Genomic DNA, 21,400 nt, shown 5'->3' on the forward strand with positions numbered 1-21,400 from the left:
ACGTTTCGGAATAAAGTTGCCTATGTGTCTTACCTACCAACCTGTCGGTATTGTATACCATTTTGATATTCACTCTGTCAGACACTGCAACACAATGGCATCTTGGTACAGAAAATACCTTGGACAACTTTTTCAAGTGATAATTGTTTGATCTGAGAGGGACGTGACCTCTCAGTGGCTACATTCTCACTATTACAACTCTGCACCTCTCCTTCCAACAGTATTTAAGTCTCAACACTGTGATAAATTAGGCACATGTGCAACTCTTGGGTATCTTTATTGAGGAAATGCTTTTCACGATTCTCCTTTCTATGGACTGATGAAGCCACTGTGTGGCGAAACGTTTCCTCAATAAAGATACCCAAGAGTTGCACATGTGTCTAATTTATCAACGTGTCGGTTCTCTGAACCATTCATCCTCAACACTGTCGCTTGATCTTCAGATAGTTCCTGACTATGGAAGTGAACTTCTCCAGGCTGAGGGACTGACAACCTTAAATCTATGACTTCAAGGGTGATGGACTGATTTGATAATTCTATTTACTCGCGTGCAAGTCCCACTCAAATCCAACCCCTCTCACTCTTGTATTTATCCAACCTAAATTTGAAATTACCCAAGGTGGGAGAATTGGACCTGCCTCGCATGGGCCAGTAGGCTTGCTGCAGTGTTACTTATTTCTTTTGTGTGTAGCATCAGTCATCTCTACATAACTCCACCTGTTGTGCATTCCTTGAGTGATGGTGAAATTATTGAAATGGTGTTAAATACAAATAAGCATGTGATAAATGGTTTGGAAACTGACAGCTTGAAGAATTGAGACACTTATGCAACATAAGGGAATCTTTATTGAAGAAACGTTTTGCCACACACTGGCTTCATCAGTCCAATACAGAGCAGGAAGGCATAAGGAGAGGAGTTTCAGGTAATCAGTCCCTCAGCCTGGAATCAGTGTGTTCAGTCCCTCACTCAAGAATATTTGTCATACGGTAAAAAAAAAATGGTGTTCTATGACTATCCTGCAAAATTCGCATCTGCATCCGAATCCGGGAGGATGTCAAGATGTGACATCCGCAATACGCATCCGCATCCGAATTGTACTGCAAGCAGATATCCGCATTTGCATCCGCATCCGCAAAATAAGTAAATAAGACATCCGAATACACATCCGCATCCGCCATATCTAAATTTTCACATCCGATACATCCCTAATATATATAAGGTAAAGATGGATTAGTGAACTGAATTTTTTAATTAATTCATCTTTGCCTTTCAATAATCATTTTATTGTTTTATTAAAATTACTGTTAGCAGACTTAGGAATTCTTTCTGAGTTTTGATTAAGTATCTGTATCATTTAAAAGATTATTCATTTTCTTGTGGTAATCATTTTCTTTCAAAATTACTATTGTATTGATTTCATCTGCTTTAGTAATATGCAGATTTTGATTATTAATAAGTTTTTCATAAGACCTAAAAAATCTTTGAGGGTAATTGGGAATATGTATTTTGTTTTATCATAGTTATAAACCATCCCCTTACTTACATTAATTTCATTTCTGAATAAATCAGAGGATTTTTCTAAGTCACAGAAGGCTTTTGCAATTTCCACACAGCTTTTTTGAATTTGCAAAGCTTAAACGAGAACCTAGAGCAGCAGTTGTATTTTTATCTAATATTTCATCAGATAAGTTAATTACAAAGTTATTAGGATGCTTTGTCCAATCACTGTTTTCAATTAGACTGTCTAATTTTCTTTGTAGTTTGTTTTTAAGTTCATTATAAATTCTTCTGAGTTTATTATGGTCAGATTGGTAAAAGTGTGTAACTAAGATTAACACAACATAAATATAGCATTAGAAGTGGACAAGATTCTAATGCTCTATTTATTCATGTGAGAGACTAACCATCCACTTGACTTTCAAAAGACTGAGAAAGTTGTATCTAGCAAGTCCAGTGTTGAGAGGAATATAATAGAATCAAATTTCACAAAAAATACTTTTGAAAATAATGTGAATATTGCTTTTGGGTTATACAAATTGGATTCATTTATAGTAATAAAATTTGGAAAGAGTTTAAGATACATTAGACAAGTTAAATTCTTAATGCTTGGGTAGAATATAAACTGTGTTTCACTTACTTCATCATAAAAAGTCAGGCATTATAAGGTAACAATGAGGTGTTGTCTTGTCCTTATATGCCTTCATGTTGATCCTTTATTTTTACAGTTTCTCAATAATATGAGAAATCATGTAAGAACTTGAAATTCTACTACTTTTTCACAGTGGTTATTCAGCATATTGTGACATCACCTGTTTACTGTGATCTTATTGCAACATACTTTACTATGTATGATAATTGTACTTACATAGACCTGTACCTAAATAGACTTGCTAAGCGGAAAGCTTCAGCATGTAATTACATTAGAACGTAAGAAAGGAGGAACACTGCAGCAGGCCTGTTGGCCCATACTAGGCAGGTCCTTCATGCGTGTAATTACAAATGATATTTTGTATGTAGCAGATTTAAAACCCAAACAGTTAATTGAATTAGAGGTTATTGAACTAATTAATGAAGTAGTGAGGAAATTTTTACTGTGTAGTTGTTGAAAACAAATGCAATAGAACCAGATTAAATAGCAGGTGGCCCTCTTTTACTCCATATATACAGATTAATTCTGTGATGTTTCTTGTACACACTGATTTACATTGGTCATAATTTGCAGCAGCATGGCAGATTTCAAGAATGCTCTGAGGGAAGCCAAGAAGGCTATGAAGGAAAATGACTTTGAGTCAGTCAGTAAATATTGTAAGGTAAGATATCTTTTAATATTTTATCTTCTGTAACAGTTTTGCTTATGATTTATTTTGTACTCACTGGATCAATTATGATAAATTTTGTACTTGTTAGTGCAAGAGCTAAGTAATAATAAATTCTTTCTTCATAATAAATTTTCTTTTACACAGGCAATTTCCCACCAAAGAACAGTGACCTAAAGACACACGTTCATCATTCATTCTGTACCTCCATTTCTAGAACTGCACAAGGATCACAATTCAGATAAGCCTCCAGTCTGCAGCATCCTCAGTCATCTCTCAGAGTGCAAGCACTGTATTTCTAACCTTCAGAATTCAAACCCTTTCATAACCCTTTGACTGTCGAGACCCCTGCTCACAAACTTGCTCTCTAGTGTTGAAGAATTTAAAAAGAAAAAAATTGTTTTCTTATGAAATGATAGAGAATCTTTTCCAATGGTAATGACGCCAAAAGTACGAAATTTGATGAAAAACTTAAATTACACTCTCGCGATGTTAGCGATCTCAGCGATATATACGCATCAGCGATTTCACCCACTTTGAGCCCTATTTTCGGCCAATTCCATTGTTCCAGTCGACCAAGCTCATAGCTATTTCTTTAGAACTCCATTTGTTCTATTGACTGAGTACAAGAAACTGCCCACTTACTGATTTCAACTACCCAAGTGGTCAGAAATTGAAAATCTGGTCAATTTCACACAAATTAAAAATGATGCCAATTTCAAAATAGGGTCCAGAATAAATGATGCAGACATTCCTGGCACTAAAATAACATTTTCTCTGTTCATCAGTCATGTCCCCAAGCCCCTCTTATATTACTCTTGTTTTCTATTTTGAATTTTTATTCACAAAAAAATAGAAGATTTACTGTTATGCAGACTACTGCATTATTGTAATAATTATATAAGTAATGTCAAGCCATTCATGACTGCGTATTAGACCGGCCAGTTGAACACGTATTGGACGATGACGTCATTTGTTTACTCTTGAACATTGGCAAAAATTGAACATTTCCAGTACATGTATTTTGATCTCAATTTCAAGGTCCTTTTCATCATGAAACCAATGAAAATCATCTCTTTCTGTAATATACCTTCCATTCTATCAAACGAGACCAAGAAAACTAGAATACAACCATAAATACTATACGAAAATACACCTCAAATTCAGTGTGTTAATCCAAAAACACGGTCGCAGTTTTTTTTTCTCGTTACGCATTGTGTGCTGCAGGATTTTTTTTATACTACTCACACTGACCACACAGACCCATTCTCTCACATGTAGGCCTACCAGCTTTCTCTCGCTTGATTTGAAGTTGCTAGAATTTTGGCATATTAATACGTCAAAAACACGATACCGAGAGTCAAAGGATTAAAGGAGGGGTTTGGGATATTAGCAGTTTGGAGTGACCTAAACTGTTGTATCTGGGTGCCTCTGCAAAGACAGTGATTATGTATGAGTGGTGGTGAAAGTGTTGGCTGATAATGAAAATTGTTTCTTTCTTTTTGTTTTTTTTTTTGTCTTTTGGGCCACCCTGCCTTGGTGGGAAATGGCTGATGTATTAAAAAAAAAAAAAACACACAAACCCCACCCCAAACCCCCTAAATTCCACCAATACAACATTTGTCTTTGCAAACATACAGGGTCTAAAGCCGTCAAAAAACAACAAAATTCCTTACATCAAGGGACTGCTCATGGAGTCAAATGCAACATTTGCACCATTCACAGAGACTCACGTAAAGGATCATCATGACAACGAAATATGGATCCCAGGTTATAATCTATTCCGATGTGACAGACTAAACAGGCAACAAGGGGGGGTTGGCCTGTATGTCACAGAATTGCTCATTTGCACAGAACTACTAAACACCTCAAATGATGTAGCTGAAGAATTGGAGGTAAAGACTGAAAACCAAAACCTTGTTATTGTGGTAGTATACAAGCCACCAGATACAACTTCCCAGCAATTCCAGGAGCAGCTTGAGAAAATTGACCACTGTCTGGAAAATCTCCTAACTCTGGCCCCAAACATCTTACTACTAGGAGATTTCAACTTGAGGCACCTAAAATGGAGGAGTATAGCAAACAATGTTTTAGCAGAGATCACCCCGGGAGGCAGCTCAGATGAAAATTCACACACACACAAACTATTAAATCTCTGCACCAATTTTGCCTTAAACCAGCAAATAGTAGAGCCTACAAGACTAGAAAATCTGCTGGACTTCATCTTCACTAACAATGACAATCTGATGCGTAATATAACTGTATCATATCACAACATAATAGAGGTACAGACATGTATGCACAGGGCTCCGGACCAGCAAAATGTGAGTAGCCATAAAGGTCTCTTCACGAAATTCAATTTCAATAACAAAAACATACAATGGGATCAAGTAAACCATGTCCTAAATGAAACAAGCTGTGAAGATATCTTAAACAACACGGATCCAAACATTTGCCTTGAAAAAATGAATTCTTTGGTTCTTGAGATCTGCTCAAGACACATTCCATTAACCCTTTCAGGGTCCGTGCCATAGATCTATGGCTTTATGTTGAGGGTCCAAACCGTAGATCTACGCCAAAATTCTAGCGGCGTCAAATTTAGTGCAAGAAGGCTGGTAGGTCTATATCTGAGAGAATAGGTCTGTGTGGTCAGTGTGCGCACTATAGAAAAAATATGGACGCCTGCATGGCATTGTGGGAATGCCGCCAAAGTAGCTTTGTTCATCATGCCTGGCGGCAAGGAAGCTCTCACTCCCCACTCACTCTCCTGGCGAATTCTGACTCTCCTCTTCACAACTTACAGTTCTAAGACTGATGGAAGTGGATCTGAAGAGGAATCCTATGGTTTTGAACCATATGGTACCATTGTACCATATGGTACCATTGTACCATATGGTACAATGGTACCATATAGTACAATGGTGCCATGTCATACAATGGTATCATATGGTACAGTGGTACCATATACAGTAGTACATTGTATCATATGGTACATTATACCATATGGTACAGGGTACAGGGACCCCAATGGAAATAAGTCTGTGACTTTTTTTTGGCTGTCCTAGGTTCTCCAAACATATGCTGCTATGTATGATAATCTATGTAAGTAAGTAAGTAAGTTTATTCAGGTATACACAAATACAGTTACATAGAATTATCATACATAGCAGCATATGTGTAGAGAACCTAGGATAACCCAAAAAAGTCACAGAGTGACTTATTTCCATTGGGGTCCTTTTACCTCATTATTATAATATAAAGGTTATAATATTTTCTTATTATTCTATAATGAAGATAACATCTTATTATCATACTAAAAAGACTATCTACAATACGAGGGTCATTACTAGGAATAAGGTAAAATTTACACGTATGCTAGCTAAAAAATAGAAAATCATTCCCCTCCCTTTCTGTAGCTACATTCATCAGACACCTTTTGGCACTCTTCTTGAACTGGTTCATGCTATGACTGGTTTTGACATGTGTGGGTAGTCTGTTCCATTCCTTTATTGCTGTACAATAAAAGGTGTTTGAAGCCTGGCCAATGACTGTGGGTACTACAAAGTTGCGCTCTCCCCCCCTAGTACTATGATTGCTTTGGTTCCCAACCTTGACAAAATTGACAGCAAGATATTCTGGACACTGTTTGTTAGCAATTTTATAAACATGATTTAGCTTCAGTTGTTTTCCCCTTTTCCCCAAGCCCCAGGATGAATCTTACGTTTTTTCTTGTTTTCACTTTTTTCATTTTTTTGTAAAGGAATATAAAAAAGCAATCCTTTGGCATTGTATAAGGGCGACTGGGGTCCTGAGCCTGTAGGGTGTGCTTACATCAGAACTTCGTCTGGCATTCGTTTTCTACACTTTTCCCCTATCAATTTTGACATATGGTAAAAGGGGGATTCCAAGATTTTTTACTGATGAAACCAAAGGAGGGGCCCCATTTCTTTAAAATTTTTTCCCCTTCCCCTTTTTTGGGTCAAAGGAATGGCTTCAGTTTTCCCCGGGGTTTAAAGTTTTTTCACAAACCCTTTTTGCGGGGACTCATTTCCCAATGTTAAAACATTACATGTGGACCCCCTAAAAAATGGCATCACATAGCGATTTTTTCCAACCGTTTTACTTTAATCGAAAATTTTTCCCAGCCCCTTTAAAAAATCCCCCCTTTTTGCTGAGACGCCCAAATTGGCGCCCCCAGCCTCATTCCGCCGTCCAGACCACCACCTCCCTAACACCCAGTTTTACGGGAATATTTCAATTTTTACAGTGTTTTCGGGGGTTTTCTGGAAAATATGACCATCCCCGAAACTTCTAGTGCCAATACACCAATGGGGTTAAGAATACCATAGAAATAAGAAAAAAAGACTTGAAAATTGAAAGTGGAGGGGATGCGACCTAGTCAATTTTACAAGAAAAATAAACCCACGCACAGGGACCAAAAAAAATAAAAGTGTTCTTCCCGGGTTTAAGGGTTTTTAAAAAAAGAGCAAGGAAAATGGAGACTTTTTGGGGAAAATAAAACAGCAGCAAATACTGCATCAAGGGAAAGGCTGGGAAGTTGCAGAGATTTAAAAAAATGCCTGCAACTAGATGATGAGGGTTAAGGCCAGAAGGTTTTTTTGAAGATTTAAAAGCGAGTGGCATCCAAGGGGAAGGCATGGGGAACGTTGGGGCCAAAAGCCTGAAAAAAATTGAAATTCAAGGTATATAGAAACTGAAGGACTGAAACCTGAAATGTTTTAAATTTGGAAAAAGGCCCTTTCTGGGAAAATGAAGAGGACCAATTTTAGGGGGGAAAAGGCACTCCCGGGGCATAAGCCTAGAAAACGGCTTACTTTTTCTCATTTTCCCAAAGTACGGTGATTCAAAGTGGCTTTAAGGACACCTGAAACCCCAGAGCGTTTAGGCAAAAAAATTCCCAGATAATTTTTTTTTTGGGGAGGGCCCGTGGCATGGGGCACAGGAATTTTTCTAACACAGCATTTTTCCCCCCCGGGATTACCCCAAATAAAAAAAAATTGAACTTAAAAGCCTCCTGGGGTTGACAATCCCCGGGCATCCCACAGCGGGAAGGGAAATTTTTGGGGGCATGACCAAAGGGAAGTTTTGCCTCCAAACCACTTTTTGAGCCCATGGACCAGAGGTTATTTCAAGAAACTTTAAAAGCTCTGTTTGTTTAAAGCCGAAAATAACTGACTTAAAGAGTTTTGGGGAGATCACTTTTAAAATCTCAATTGTGTAAACCATGGTAAGGTTGGGAGGAAGTGACTAAGAGGACCTTGAACTCTGCTTGGGGAAAAAATTGGGCCGAATTGAGACAAAGGGTTTTAAGGGTTTTAGGTTTAACCCCTAAATTTCCCCTTGGGGAACCCCTTTTCTTAAAATCCCGGGGTTGGGGGAAGGGGGATGGGAAAAGGGGGGAGGGGGACAATGAAGAACTAACCCCGATGAGCTGATAGATCAACTTCAAGAGCAAAAACCAGACCCGGGAAAGGCAAAGGGGAAAAAGAAATTGAAGAAGTTGCCCACTACAAAGATAAAGGGAAAACTTTCAAAGTGGGAAAGGGAAACCTTTATGGATAATCACCCCAAAGCTATTGCAAGCCCTTTGGCAACCGACCGCAATGTTTGAAACACTTTAGGGGGTGTAAAAGGGAATACAGGGCCCTATGGACAGATATCTTGCAAATAACATAAGAATAATAAGGGACCCAGAATACTACCTTGGGGAACTCCACATGCTATCGGCAGGGGTTCTGATTCCATTTTGTTGATTTTGACAATTTGCCTCCTGTTGCTAAGGTAGGACTTAAACCAGTCTACAGGACCTATACCGATAGCCTGAAGTTTCTTACATAATATATTGTGGTTGACAGTATCGAAGGCATTTTGCAGGTCTAAGGTTACCATACCTATGAGGTTCCCCTTTGACATTTCAGTTCTCAGGTAATCCATCAGATTAATTAGGGAGGTGTCGGTTGAGTAAGATCTTCTAAAGCCTGATTGATAGCTATAGAGAATGTTGTTGTTATTAAGGTACTTAACTACTTGAGAGTACACCGCCCTCTCTAGAATTTTGGATATTATACTGAGTGTACTAACAAGCCTGTAGTTGCTGACATCAGACCTACTATTTTTCTTGAAGATAGGAGTAACTCTGGCCTCCTTGAACCCCTCCGGTATGGTATTAATGGTGATTGATAGATTTATTATGCGAGCAATAGGGATTGACAGTTCAGAAGCACCATCTTTTAGGAACTTAGACAGGATGTTATCAGGGCCTGTGCTCTTAGTTGGGTTTAACCTGCTTAGTTCTTTTTGAATAAAGTCATGAGATACACTTGCTAGTTGACAACTGTTTGGGGTTACCCCTTTATTGGTATAGTATGTTTGAAACTTATCAGTCTGTGTTAAAGGTATTTGATGCAGCTGGTAGTTTACTTACTAGTGTTGATGCAACAGATGTGTAGTAGGAATTAAAGCAATTTGCCACTTTAGATGTTTCGTGGCATACCTCATTATCGATAGTGAGTACTATGTTAGACCTATCTACTGGCTTATGGCTATACTCCAACTGTTTTAGTTGTTGCCAGAGCTTTCTGGGGTTATGCTTATACTCTTCAATTTTTGAGCAATAGTGCTTTGCCTTTGTTCCTTTTATAAGTCTCTGTACTCTGTTCCTCACCCTTTGGAATTCATTTAGTGCTGCAATATCCTGTCTGTTTGCTTTAAATCTTTTTAGCAGCTGGTCTCTGAATTTCACATTATCTAATATCTCAGTAGTCATCCAGGGTTCAGTTCTTCGTTTAATCCTAACCTCTTTAACTGGTGCAATATTATCAAGGATGGTAGTGAACATTGTTTTGAATTTTTCCAGGCATCGTTTACGTCTGTGTATACCTAATAAACTTACAATGCCACATGTGCTTGAGTAAGTTTATTCAGGTGTACACAAATATAGTTACATGATGACTAACAAACTTACCCTGAACACTGATAAAACCTATTTCATTCAGTTTGGAAACAAAGCTGCAAATGATCCAATTAGCATAATGCTAAATGGATCATCAGCCACAAGACTCAGAGGGAAAATTCCTAAGGTATCCACCTTGACAGTAGCCTTAAGTTCCTGACACACATACAACAAATCACCAAGAAAATCTCCAAGGACTGTAGGCATACTATGAAAGATAAGGTACTACGTTCCACAATCAGCTCTCTGGCACTGTACCATTCACTCATATAGCCTTATCTTATATATGGAATTTGTGCATGGGGATCAACAACATCCAATCACCTAAAACCCCTAATAACCCAACAAAAGGCAGCAGTAAGACTGATAACAAATTCCCACTCCCGCCAGCATACTCCACCAATTTTCAAAAGTCTGAATCTGCTCACCATTAAGAACATCCATACTTATTCATGTGCCTACTACATACACAGAACAATACACGCAAATATAAACCCCCCACTCAAACTTCTCACCAACCTAAACAGGACACATAATCAAAAAAGTATCCAAAATGGTTGGGATCCTCTCCAAGATATGATACTACATGCCACAAACTGCCCTTCTCACACTATACCATTCACTTGTATATCCATACCTCACCTATGCTATCTGTGCTTGGGGTTCAACTGCAGCAGCACACCTAAAGCCAATAATAACCCAACAAAAAGCCGCAGTAAGAATAATCACTAAATCCCATCCCTGACAACACACCCCCTACTTACTCCCTGTTCAGTACATCCACACTTACTACTGTGCAATCTACATCTACAGGACCTTAAATTCCAATATTAACCTTGACCTAAAATGCTTTCTTGATAGTTGTGACAGAACCCACAGGCATAGCACCAGACACAAACATCTCTGACATTCCCCGTGTCCGACTAAACCTTTACAAAAATTCAATGTATGTCAAAGGCCCTAAAATCTGGAACACCCTACCTGAAAACTCTAGAACTGTAGACACATTCATCACCTTCAAAACTACCATCAGAAAACATCTTATCTCCCTGATACACCCTGTCAACTAATTACATGAATGCCACCTGGTGGTTCACACTTACACTCACTCACCCATTTGACCATAAACAGAAATATCAATCTCAATCTTAAAATAATGAATCTTAACTAGTCGTAAGTTGGCCTGTGATACTCCAATACTGAAACTATGTTTTTTTATTTTATTATCACACTGGCCGATTCCCACCAAGGCAGGGTGGCCCGAAAAAGAAAAACTTTCACCATCATTCACTCCATCACTGTCTTGCCAGAAGGGTGCTTTACACTACAGTTTTTAAACTGCAACATTAACACCCCTCCTTCAGAGTGCAGGCACTGTACTTCCCATGTCCAGGACTCAAGTCCGGCCTGCCGGTTTCCCTGAACCCCTTCATAAATGTTACTTTGCTCACACTCCAACAGCATGTCAAGTATTAAAAACCATTTGTCTCCATTCACTCCTGTCAAACACGCTCACGCATGCCTGCTGGAAGTCCAAGCCCCTCGCACACAAAACCTCCTTTACCCCCTCCCTCCAACCTTTCCTAGGCCGACCCCTACCCCGCCTTCCTTCCACTACAGACTGATACACTCTTGAAGTTATTCTGTTTCGCTCCATTCTCTACACATGTCCGAACCACCTCAACAACCCTTCCTCAGCCCTCTGGACAACAGTTTTGGTAATCCCGCACCTCCTCCTAACTTCCAAACTACGAATTCTCTGCATTATATTCACACCACACATTGCTCTCAGACATGACATCTCCACTGCATCCAGCCTTCTCCTCACTGCAACATTCATCACCCATGCTTCACACCCATATAAGAGCGTTGGTAAAACTATACTCTCATACATTCCCCTCTTTGCCTCCAAGGACAAAGTTCTTTGTCTCCACAGACTCCTAAGTGCACCACTCACCCTTTTGCCCTCATCAATTCTATGATTCACCTCATCTTTCATAGACCCATCCGCTGACATGTCCACTCCCAAATATCTGAATACATTCACCTCCTCCATACTCTCTCCCTCCAATCTGATATCCAATCTTTCATCACCTAATCTTTTTGTTATCCTCATAACCTTACTCTTTCCTGTATTCACTTTCAATTTTCTTCTTTTGCACACCCTACCAAATTCATCCACCAATCTCTGCAACTTCTCTTCAGAATCTCCCAAGAGCACAGTGTCATCAGCAAAGAGCAACTGTGACAACTCCCGCTTTTCGTAGTTCCCGGCAATCGTAAATTTCGCCAATCATAGGGGTATTTTCGTATAAACATGGACTCGCTTTTCATAGGTTGACTCGCGAGTCGTAGCTCGTCCGGGACGCGTACCCACGGCGTGACCCGGGGCGGCAGCCAGTCTGGCATTGTTTACCAGTGAGCGAAGGTCCCCTCATGTGCTCCAGCAAAATATTTCATAATATTCCATTTATTTTAGTGCTTGCAAGTACTAAATAAGCTACCATGGTTCCAAAGAAAGCTCCTAGTGTCAAGCCTGTGGTAAAGAAGGCGAGAAATACGATTGAATTTAAGAAAACCATCATTGAACGATATGAAAGTGGTACAAGTGTGGCCGAACTGTCCAGGATGTATAAGAAACCCTACACAACCTTATGTTCCATAGTGGCCAAGAAAAAGGAAATAAAGGATGCTGTTGTTGCAAAGGGAGTAACTATGCTGACAAAAATGAGATCACCAGTACTGGAAGAGGTTGAGAAGTTATTATTGGTGTGGATAAATGAGAAACAATTAGCAGGAGATACTCTTATGACTTCGATTATTTGTGAAAAGGCTAGGCAGTTGCATGAAGATTTGGTAAAGAAATTGCCTGCAAATAGTGGTGATGTGAGTGAATTTAAGGCCAGCAAAGGCTGGTTTGAGAGATTTAAGAACCGTACTGGCATACACAGTATGGTAAGGCATGGTGAGGCTGCCAGTTCGGACCACAAGGCGGCTGAAAAATATGTGCATGAATTCCAGGAGTACATAGAGGCTGAAGGACTGAAACCTGAACAAGTGTTGACTTGTGACAAAACAGGCCTCTTTTGGAAGAAAATGCCAAAGAGGACCTTCATTACACAAGAGGAAAAGGCAATGCCAGGACACAAGCCTATGAAAGACAGGCTGACACTAATGTTCTGTGCTAATGCTAGTGGGGATTTCAAAGTGAAGCCATTACTAGTGTACCATTCTGAAAATCCCAGAGTGTTCAGGAAAAACAATGTTATGAAGAGTAAATTGTGTGTGTTTTGGAAATCTAATAGTAAGGCATGGGTCACGAGGGAAATTTTCGTCGAGTGGTTCAATGAAGTGTTTGGCCCTAGTGTGAAGGAGTATCTCCTGGAAAAGAAATTGGATCTCAAGTGCCTGCTAGTAATGGACAATGCACCTGCTCATCCTCCAAACTTGGATGACCTAATTTTCGAGGAGTTTGGGTTCATCACAGTAAAGTTCTTGCCCCCGAATATCACTCCTCTCCTCCAACCCATGGACCAGCAGGTTATTGCAAACTTTAAAAAACTCTACACAAAAGCAATGTTTCACAGGTGCTTGACTGTGACCACAGACACTCACTTGACCCTAAGGGAATTTTGGAGAGAGCACTTCAGCATCCTCCATTGCATAACCCTTATAGGTATGGCTTGGGAGGGAGTGACTACCAGGACTTTGAACTCTGCCTGGAGAAAATTGTGGCCAGATTTTGTCAACAAGAGGGATTTTGAAGGATTTGGGACTGACCCTAATGAGCCTATGTCTGTTGTAAAATCAATTGTGGCACTGGGGAGTTCCATGGGGTTGGATGTGAGTTGGGAGGATGTGGAAGAATTGGTGGAAGACCACAATGAAGAGATCACCACTGAGGAGCTGCAAGAGCTTCAGCAGGAAGAGCAACACATCGCAGCTCAGAATCTTGCTGCAGAGGAGGAAGAGAGATGGAAGAAGGTGCCTTCTTCAGAAATTAAAGAGATTTTTACTGTGTGGGGTAAGATGGAAAGCTTTATGGAGAAACATCACCCTAACAAGGTTGTTGCAAGCCAGGTTGGCAACATGTACGGTGACAAAGTCTTGGGCCATTTTAGGGAAGTGTTAAAGAGACTCCAGAAACAGAGCTCTCTCCACAGTTATTTTGCGAGACAGGACTCCAGTGACTCTCAAGGTGGTCCTAGTGGCATTAAGAAACAGAGAAGAGAAGCAACCCCAGAAAAGCAAATGGTACCTGAGGTGTTGATGGAAGGGGATTCCCCTTCCAAACTATAAACAATCCACTCTCTCCTCCTCCTCCAGTCTCCCATACACTAAGAAGAATCTCCAATAAAGGTAAGTGTTATGCTGTTAATGTTTCATTCATCATTTCCCATTGTATTGTTTATGTACTACATGTATATTTCATGTAAAATTTTTTTTTGTTTTAATACTTCTGGGTGTCAGGAACGGATTACAGTGGACCCCCGCATAGCGAACGCCTTGCATAGCGAACAATCCGCATAGCGAACGCTTTGTTCGCCAAAATTTTGCCCCGCATAGTGGACAAAAACCCGCTCAGCGACCTTCGTCCGAGACGCGTCCATTGTTTACCAGCCAGCCTCCGCGGTAACATTCAAGCATACACTCGGAATATTTCGTATTATTACAGTGTTTTCGGTGCTGTTTCTGGAAAATAAGTGACCATGGGCCCCAAGAAAGCTTCTAGTGCCAACCCTGTGGTAAAAAGGGTGAGAATTAGTATGGAAATTAAGAAAGATTTTGAAGGGTTTGGGGCTAACCCTGAGAAGCCTATGCCAGTTGTGGAATCCATTGTGCCTACTTCAAAAATTAAGGAAATGTGTGCACAGTGGGTTGAACTGCAAACCTTTATGGATGAAAATCACCCTGACACAGCTGTTGCAAGCCGTGCTGGTGACTATTTCAATGACAATGTTATGGCCCATTTTAGACAAATCGTAAAGGAACGGGAGGTACAGAGCTCTATGGACAGATTTGTTGTGCGACAGAGGTCCAGTGACTCTGAAGCTGGTCCTAGTGGCATTAAAAGAAGAAGGGAAGTAACCCCGGAAAAGGACTTGCTACCTCAAGTCCTAATGGAAGGGGATTCCCCTTCTAAACACTAACACTCTCTCTCCCCTCCTCCCATCCCATCAATCATCACCAGATCTTCAATAAAAGTAAGTGTCATGTAATTGTGCATGCCTTTTTCAGTTTGTGTGTACTAAAATTAACATTTTTTTGTGGTAAAAAAAATTTTTTTTCATACTTTTGGGTGTCTTGCACGGATTAATTTTATTTCCATTATTTCTTATGGGGAAAATTAATTCGCATAGCGAACATTTCGCATAACGACCAGCCCTCTTGCACGGATTAAGTTCGCTATGCGGGGTCCACTGTAATTGTATTTACATTATTTCTTATGGGGAAAATTGATTCGCAAATCGTAAATTTCGTTTATAGTAACTGCTCCAGGAACGGATTAATTACGAAAAATGAGGGACCACTGTATATAATAGAACATCACTAATATACAACATTTTTGCATATTTTTGTTGTAAACAATTATTGTAAATGAAATAATGATGAAAATATTAGTGTGTTTATTGTGTTGAATACAACAATACCATATAGTACCACATGGTACAATGTACCATAAGGTACCATTGCACCATATGGTACCATAAGGTACCATTGCACCATATGGTACCATAAGGTACCATTGCACCATATGGTACCATAAGGTACCATTGCACCATATGGTACCATAAGGTACCATTGCACCATATGGTACCATAAGGTACCATTGCACCATATGGTACCATAAGGTACCATTGCACCATAAGGTACCACTGCACCATATGGTACCACTGCACCATATGGTACCATTGCACCATATGGTACCATTGCACCATATGGTACCACAAGGTACCATAAGGTACCATTGTACCATATGGTACCATAAGGTACCATTGTACCATATGGTACCATAAGGTACCATTGTACCATATGGTACCATAAGGTACCATTGTACCATATGGTACCATTGTACCATATGGTACCATTGTATCATATGGCACCATTGTACCAAAAGGTGCCATTGTACCATATTCTACCATATGGTACCATTGTATCATATGGTGCCATTGTACCAAATGGTACCATTGCACCCTATGGCACCATTGTACCATATAGTGCTATATGGTACCGGTGTATTCAACACAATAACCACACTAATATTTTCATCATTTTGTTTACAATAAACTTATAAACAAGTTTTGTAAGCAATATAATGATAAATAAATTAGTGCAGTTATTGTGTTGAATATAATGAGTGTACACTTATACAATACACATTATATTGGTCTCACAGACCACAAATGTTACTTGAAAAAGAAAAAAATTAGAAAAGAAAAGGAAAATGTATAAAAAACGTAAAATAAAAAAATGCGATTTTGCGTAAGTCGCTGATGTTGCCACCACTCGGTCATTTTGGGTCAACTTCCCGCCACTGTATCTCGGTAAGTATTGATCAGAAATTTTTTTGTTTTATTACCTTCACAAAAATATCTTTAATTCTGTAACAAAAAATAATTTTTTTTTCTTCAAAATTTCTTGGACACTGGGGCACCCCTTCAGATTTTGGCCTTGGACCCTGAAAGGGTTAAGAAAAAAAAAAAGAGAAGATGTAAACTAGAGAGAGAGAGAGAGAGAGACGTTCCCTATACAGACGAAGACGAAGAGTCACAGAGCTGCTGAGTGGGGCCAGTTTATCTGAAATATGAAAGGAGGCACTAGTCAATGAAATTGCAAATGTTGAACTTAAGCTGAAGGAATCTTATATGAGACAAGAATCTCAGGAAGAACTAAAAGCCATAAAGGAAATTGAAAAAAAAAAAATATTTCTTATTTTATGCCAAATCTAATGAAAAAACAACATCCAGTATTGGGGCCCCTGCTTAGGCAGAATGAGACATACACAGATGACAGCCAAGAAATAAGCGAGATACTAAAGTCCCAATATGATTCAGTGTTCAGCGATCCACTGCCCAGACTAAGGGTTGACAATCCAAATGAATTCTTTATGAACGAAACCCAAAATTGGCCATCCCAAATATCTTGGATATTATTCTAACTCCACAAGACTTTGAAGAGGCAATTAATGACATGCCCATGCACTCTGGCCCAGGCCCAGGCTCGTGGAACTCTGTGTTCATCAAGAATTGCAAGAAGCCCCTATTGCGTGCCTTCAGCATTTTATGGAGAGGAAGAATGGACACGGGTCATCCCACACACTAAAAACAACAGATATAGCCCCAATCCACAAAGGTGGCAGTAAAGCAGTTGCCAAGAACTACAGACCTATAGCACTAACATCCCATATCATAAAAATCTTTAAGAGGGTTCTAAGAAGCAAAATAGCCAACCACCTAGATACCCATCAATTACACAACCCAGGGCAACACGGGTTTAGAGCAGGTCGCTCCTGCCTGTCCTAGCTACTGAATCATTATGACAAGGTCCTGGGTGCTGTAGAGGATAAAATACAGATGTAGTAATAGCACACAAAATGCTTGATAAAGGAATAATGGGAAAAGTTGGTAGATGGATCTACAACTTCCTGACAAATAGAACACAAAAAGTAATAGTAAAGAGAGTAAAGTTCCAGACAGCCACTGTAAAAAGCTCTTGTTCCACACGGCACAGTACTTGCTCCCATTCTATTCCTCATCATCATTTCCGACAGAGACAGAGATCTAAGCCATAGATCCGTGTCTTCCTTTGTGGATGACACCCAGATTACCATGGCAGTGACCTCCATCGAAGACACCACGAAACTCCAAGCGGACATCAACCAAATCTTCAAATGGGCCACTCAAAACAATATGAAGTTCAACGAGGAGAAATTTCAACTACTCAGATATGGGAAACTTTAAGAAATTAAAAACGTTTTAGGGTATACGACAAATTCTAACAATACAATAGAGCGGAAAAGTAATGTGAAGGACCTGGGAGTGATAATGTCAGAGGATCTCGCCTTCAAAGACCACAACAATGTATCTACCTCATCCACTAGGAAAATGATAGGATGGATAATGAGAACCTTCAAAACTAGGGACGCCAAGCCCATGATGATTCTCTTCAAATCGCTTGTGCTTTCTAGACTGGAATACTGCTGTACACTAATGGCCCCCTTCAAGGCTGGTGACATTGCAGACCTGGAGAGTGTACAAAGAACTTTCACAGTGCACACAAGTACGATAAGGCACCTAAACTACTGGGAACAGTTGAAGGCCCTTGATCTGTATTCCCTCGAACACAAGCGAGAGAGATACATGATAATATACACTTGGAAGGTCCTGGAGGGATTTATACCAAACCTGCACACGAAAATCACTCCCTATGAAAGCAAAAGACTTGGCAGGAGATGCAACATTCCCCCGATGAAATGCAGGGGCGCCACGAGTACAATGAGAGACAACACAATAAGTGTCCAGGCCCAAGACTACTCAATTGCCTCCCAGCATACGTAAGGGGGATTACTAATAGACCCCTGGCTGTCTTCAAGAAGGCACTGGACAGGCACCCAACCAACTGTGCTATGGTTCATATGTCAGCTTGCGTGCGGCTAGTGGTAACAGCCCGGTTGATCAGATCCTGATCCACCATGAGGCCTGGTCTCAGACCGGGCCGTAGGGGCATTGACACCCTGAAACCCTTTCCAGGTAAACCCTAACCAAACAAACATTCTGTTTCTTTGTGCAGTATAAAAATGTAGTTACATGTAATAAAATATTATTAAGCACAAAAGAAAGCCACTAGCATGTATGCACATTTTGAGCAGAACACACACTCATACACATACATACATATTCATTTATTTATTCCTGCTGGATGTTCAGATCCCCCTCGCCTATTTATAAAACTTTCACATCCTCCTTGTAACCCTGGGGTGTTTCTTAAATCTTCCATTCTCCTAATATTATACCCAAGAAAAGGATTTAACTTGTAGTGAATATTTTCTTAACCCTTCGACTGTCGTGGCCGTATATATACATCTTAGGAGGTACCGTGTTTGACGTATATATACTCATAAATTCTAGCGGCTTCAGATCAAAGGGGAGAGAAGCTGGTAGGCCCACATGTGAGAGAATGGGTCTGTGTGGTCAGTGTGCACCATATAAAAAAAATCCTGGAGCACGCAGTGCATAATGAGAAAAAAAAAACTCCGACTGTTTTTTTTTTTTAATTAAAATGCCGACTGTGTGGTCTATTTTCGTGTAGTATTTATGGTTGTATTCTCGTTTTCTTGGTCTCATTTGATAGAATGGAAAACATATTATAGAAATAGAGATGATTTTGTTTGATTTTACTATAAAAAGAACCTGGAAATGGAGCTCAAAGTAGGGGAAATATTTGATTTTTGCCAATGTTCAAAAGTAAACAGATGATGTCATTGTCCAATAAATGTCCAACTAGCCATTCTAATATGCAGTCATGAATGGGTTGATGTTATTTATACAATTATTACAGTATTGCAGTAGTCTGTATAATAGTAAATCTTATATTTTTTACCTGGAGAGAGTTCCGGGGGTCAACGCCCCCGCGGCCCGGTCTGTGAATAAAAATTCAAAATAGAAAGCAAGAGTAATATCAGAGGGGCCTGGAGACATGACTGATGAACAAAGAAAATATTATTTTAGAGCTGGGAATGTCTGCATTGTTCATTCTGGACCTTATTTTGAAATTGTCATATTTTTTAATTTTTGTGAGATTGGCCAAATTGCAAATTTCTGACCACATTATTGGGTAATTGAAATTGGTAAATGGGCAGTTTCTTGTACTCAATCGATAGAGAAAATGGAGTCCTAAAGAAATAGCTGAGTTTGGTCGACTGGGACAATGGAATTAGCCAAAAATAGGGCTCAAAGTGGGCGAAATTGCCTATTTGTAAATATAGCTGAGGTCGCTAATTTCGCGAGAGCGTAATTCCATCAGTTTTCCATCAAATTTGTTTTTTTTGGTGTCATTACAATCTGGAAAAGATTCTCTATAATTTCATAAGAAAAAAATAATTTTTTTTTTTTTAATTTTGTGACACCAGGAGACACCTCAGGATTGGGGGTTGCAACAGTCAAGGGGTTAATAGCCAGGTTTATCCATGTGTATAATGGTCAAATTAAAGGCATATTTAGGTAAGCAGGTAAATTTGTGTCCAGCTTTCTAGAGTTTTGTTTCTGCTTTTTTTTCTTTATATTACTCTTTCTTAAAGAGAATACAGTAGGGCCCCACTTATATGGCAGATTAGGTTCCAGACTATCGCCGTTAAGTGGAACACCCTTTTTTTCACTTATACAGTAAGGCCCCGCTTTACGGCATTCCGCTAATACGGCGATGTCAAATTATGACCAAAATTTGCTATACGGCAAGCGGTCTTTCAAATACGGCACCCCCCACCCAGTTTGTTTACATTTTCCGTGACCTCATCTATTATGTCAGGAAACTTTCCAAAATTTCAAGTGTTTTAAAGTTACTGCATATTTTATATGTACTCTGATAATTATACTTAAGTGTACCTGCACCTAAATATACTTAGACACTGTGCTGGTGTGCAGGTACACATTAAAATCGCTAAGTCTCTCTACTCATGACGCCAATACTACGTAATAATAATCACTCTTGGGCACACTAAATGTCTTATTTTGCATCAATATAGGCATTTTCATTAATTCATCTATGGTATTTTCCTCAAAATTATGTATGAAACCCATTACATAGCATATAAACATGATACATACACTCACAGAATAAAAATTGAAGTAAATATGAGATTTGTTTACAAAGCAGCTGTGTAGGTAGTGTCAGAAGAAATACGTTTTCTCTGGTCAAACTGGAGGATAACTGTAGAAAAATATTCTTTTTGTATGCCTTTACTCTATATATAGCAATTCATGACCTTTGTGGGTTTAGTGCTTTTTATAATAAATAATAATAATAATAATATTATTATTATTATTATCATCTTCATTCACTCTAAAAATGGTGTGTTGCTGTTTGTTTATTCTGAACTAACTTGTACAACTTGTACACAATGTAAGAGTACAGTGGACCCTCAACCAGCAATGGCATCGATTAACGATAAATATGACTAGCTATACATTTTAAAGCAAAAATTTTGCCTCAACTCGCGCTTAAAAACCTGACCAGCGCTATTCGTTCCGTACCATACGCGTCCACTTTGGCCTGAGCGCGCCTCACTTGTCCCTTGTTGCCAGTGTTTACAAGCCAGCAAGCCACCGCGGTCGCTTCCAAACATACAACAACTGGAACATTTCATATTATCACAGCCTTTGTAGTGATTGCACCTGCAAAATAAGTCACCATGGGCCCCAAGAAAGCTTCTAGTGCCAACCCTACAGCAAAAAGGGTGAGAATTACTATGGAGATGAAGAAAGAGATCATTGCTAAGTATGAAAGTGGAGTGTGTGTCTCTGAGCTGGTCAGGTTGTATAATAAACCCCAATCAACCATCGCTACTATTGTGGGTAAGAAAACGGCAATCAAGGAAGCTGTTCTTGCCAAAGG

At 39.5% G+C, this 21,400-nt stretch overlaps 1 protein-coding gene across 1 annotated transcript in view; it reads left to right on the forward strand.

Moving 5' to 3' along the window:
• LOC128691606 (superkiller complex protein 3) overlaps positions 1-21,400 on the forward strand; it is a 288,629-nt gene that overhangs the window by 13,056 nt on the left and 254,173 nt on the right. The window contains exon 2 of the mRNA XM_070088954.1: positions 2,724-2,811. Coding sequence (XP_069945055.1) covers positions 2,728-2,811 — 84 coding nt within the window. The 5' untranslated portion in view covers positions 2,724-2,727. The remainder of the gene's footprint in view (positions 1-2,723; positions 2,812-21,400) is intronic.

This window comes from Cherax quadricarinatus, chromosome 26, assembly GCF_038502225.1.
Source record: "Cherax quadricarinatus isolate ZL_2023a chromosome 26, ASM3850222v1, whole genome shotgun sequence".
NCBI lineage: Eukaryota > Metazoa > Arthropoda > Malacostraca > Decapoda > Parastacidae > Cherax > Cherax quadricarinatus.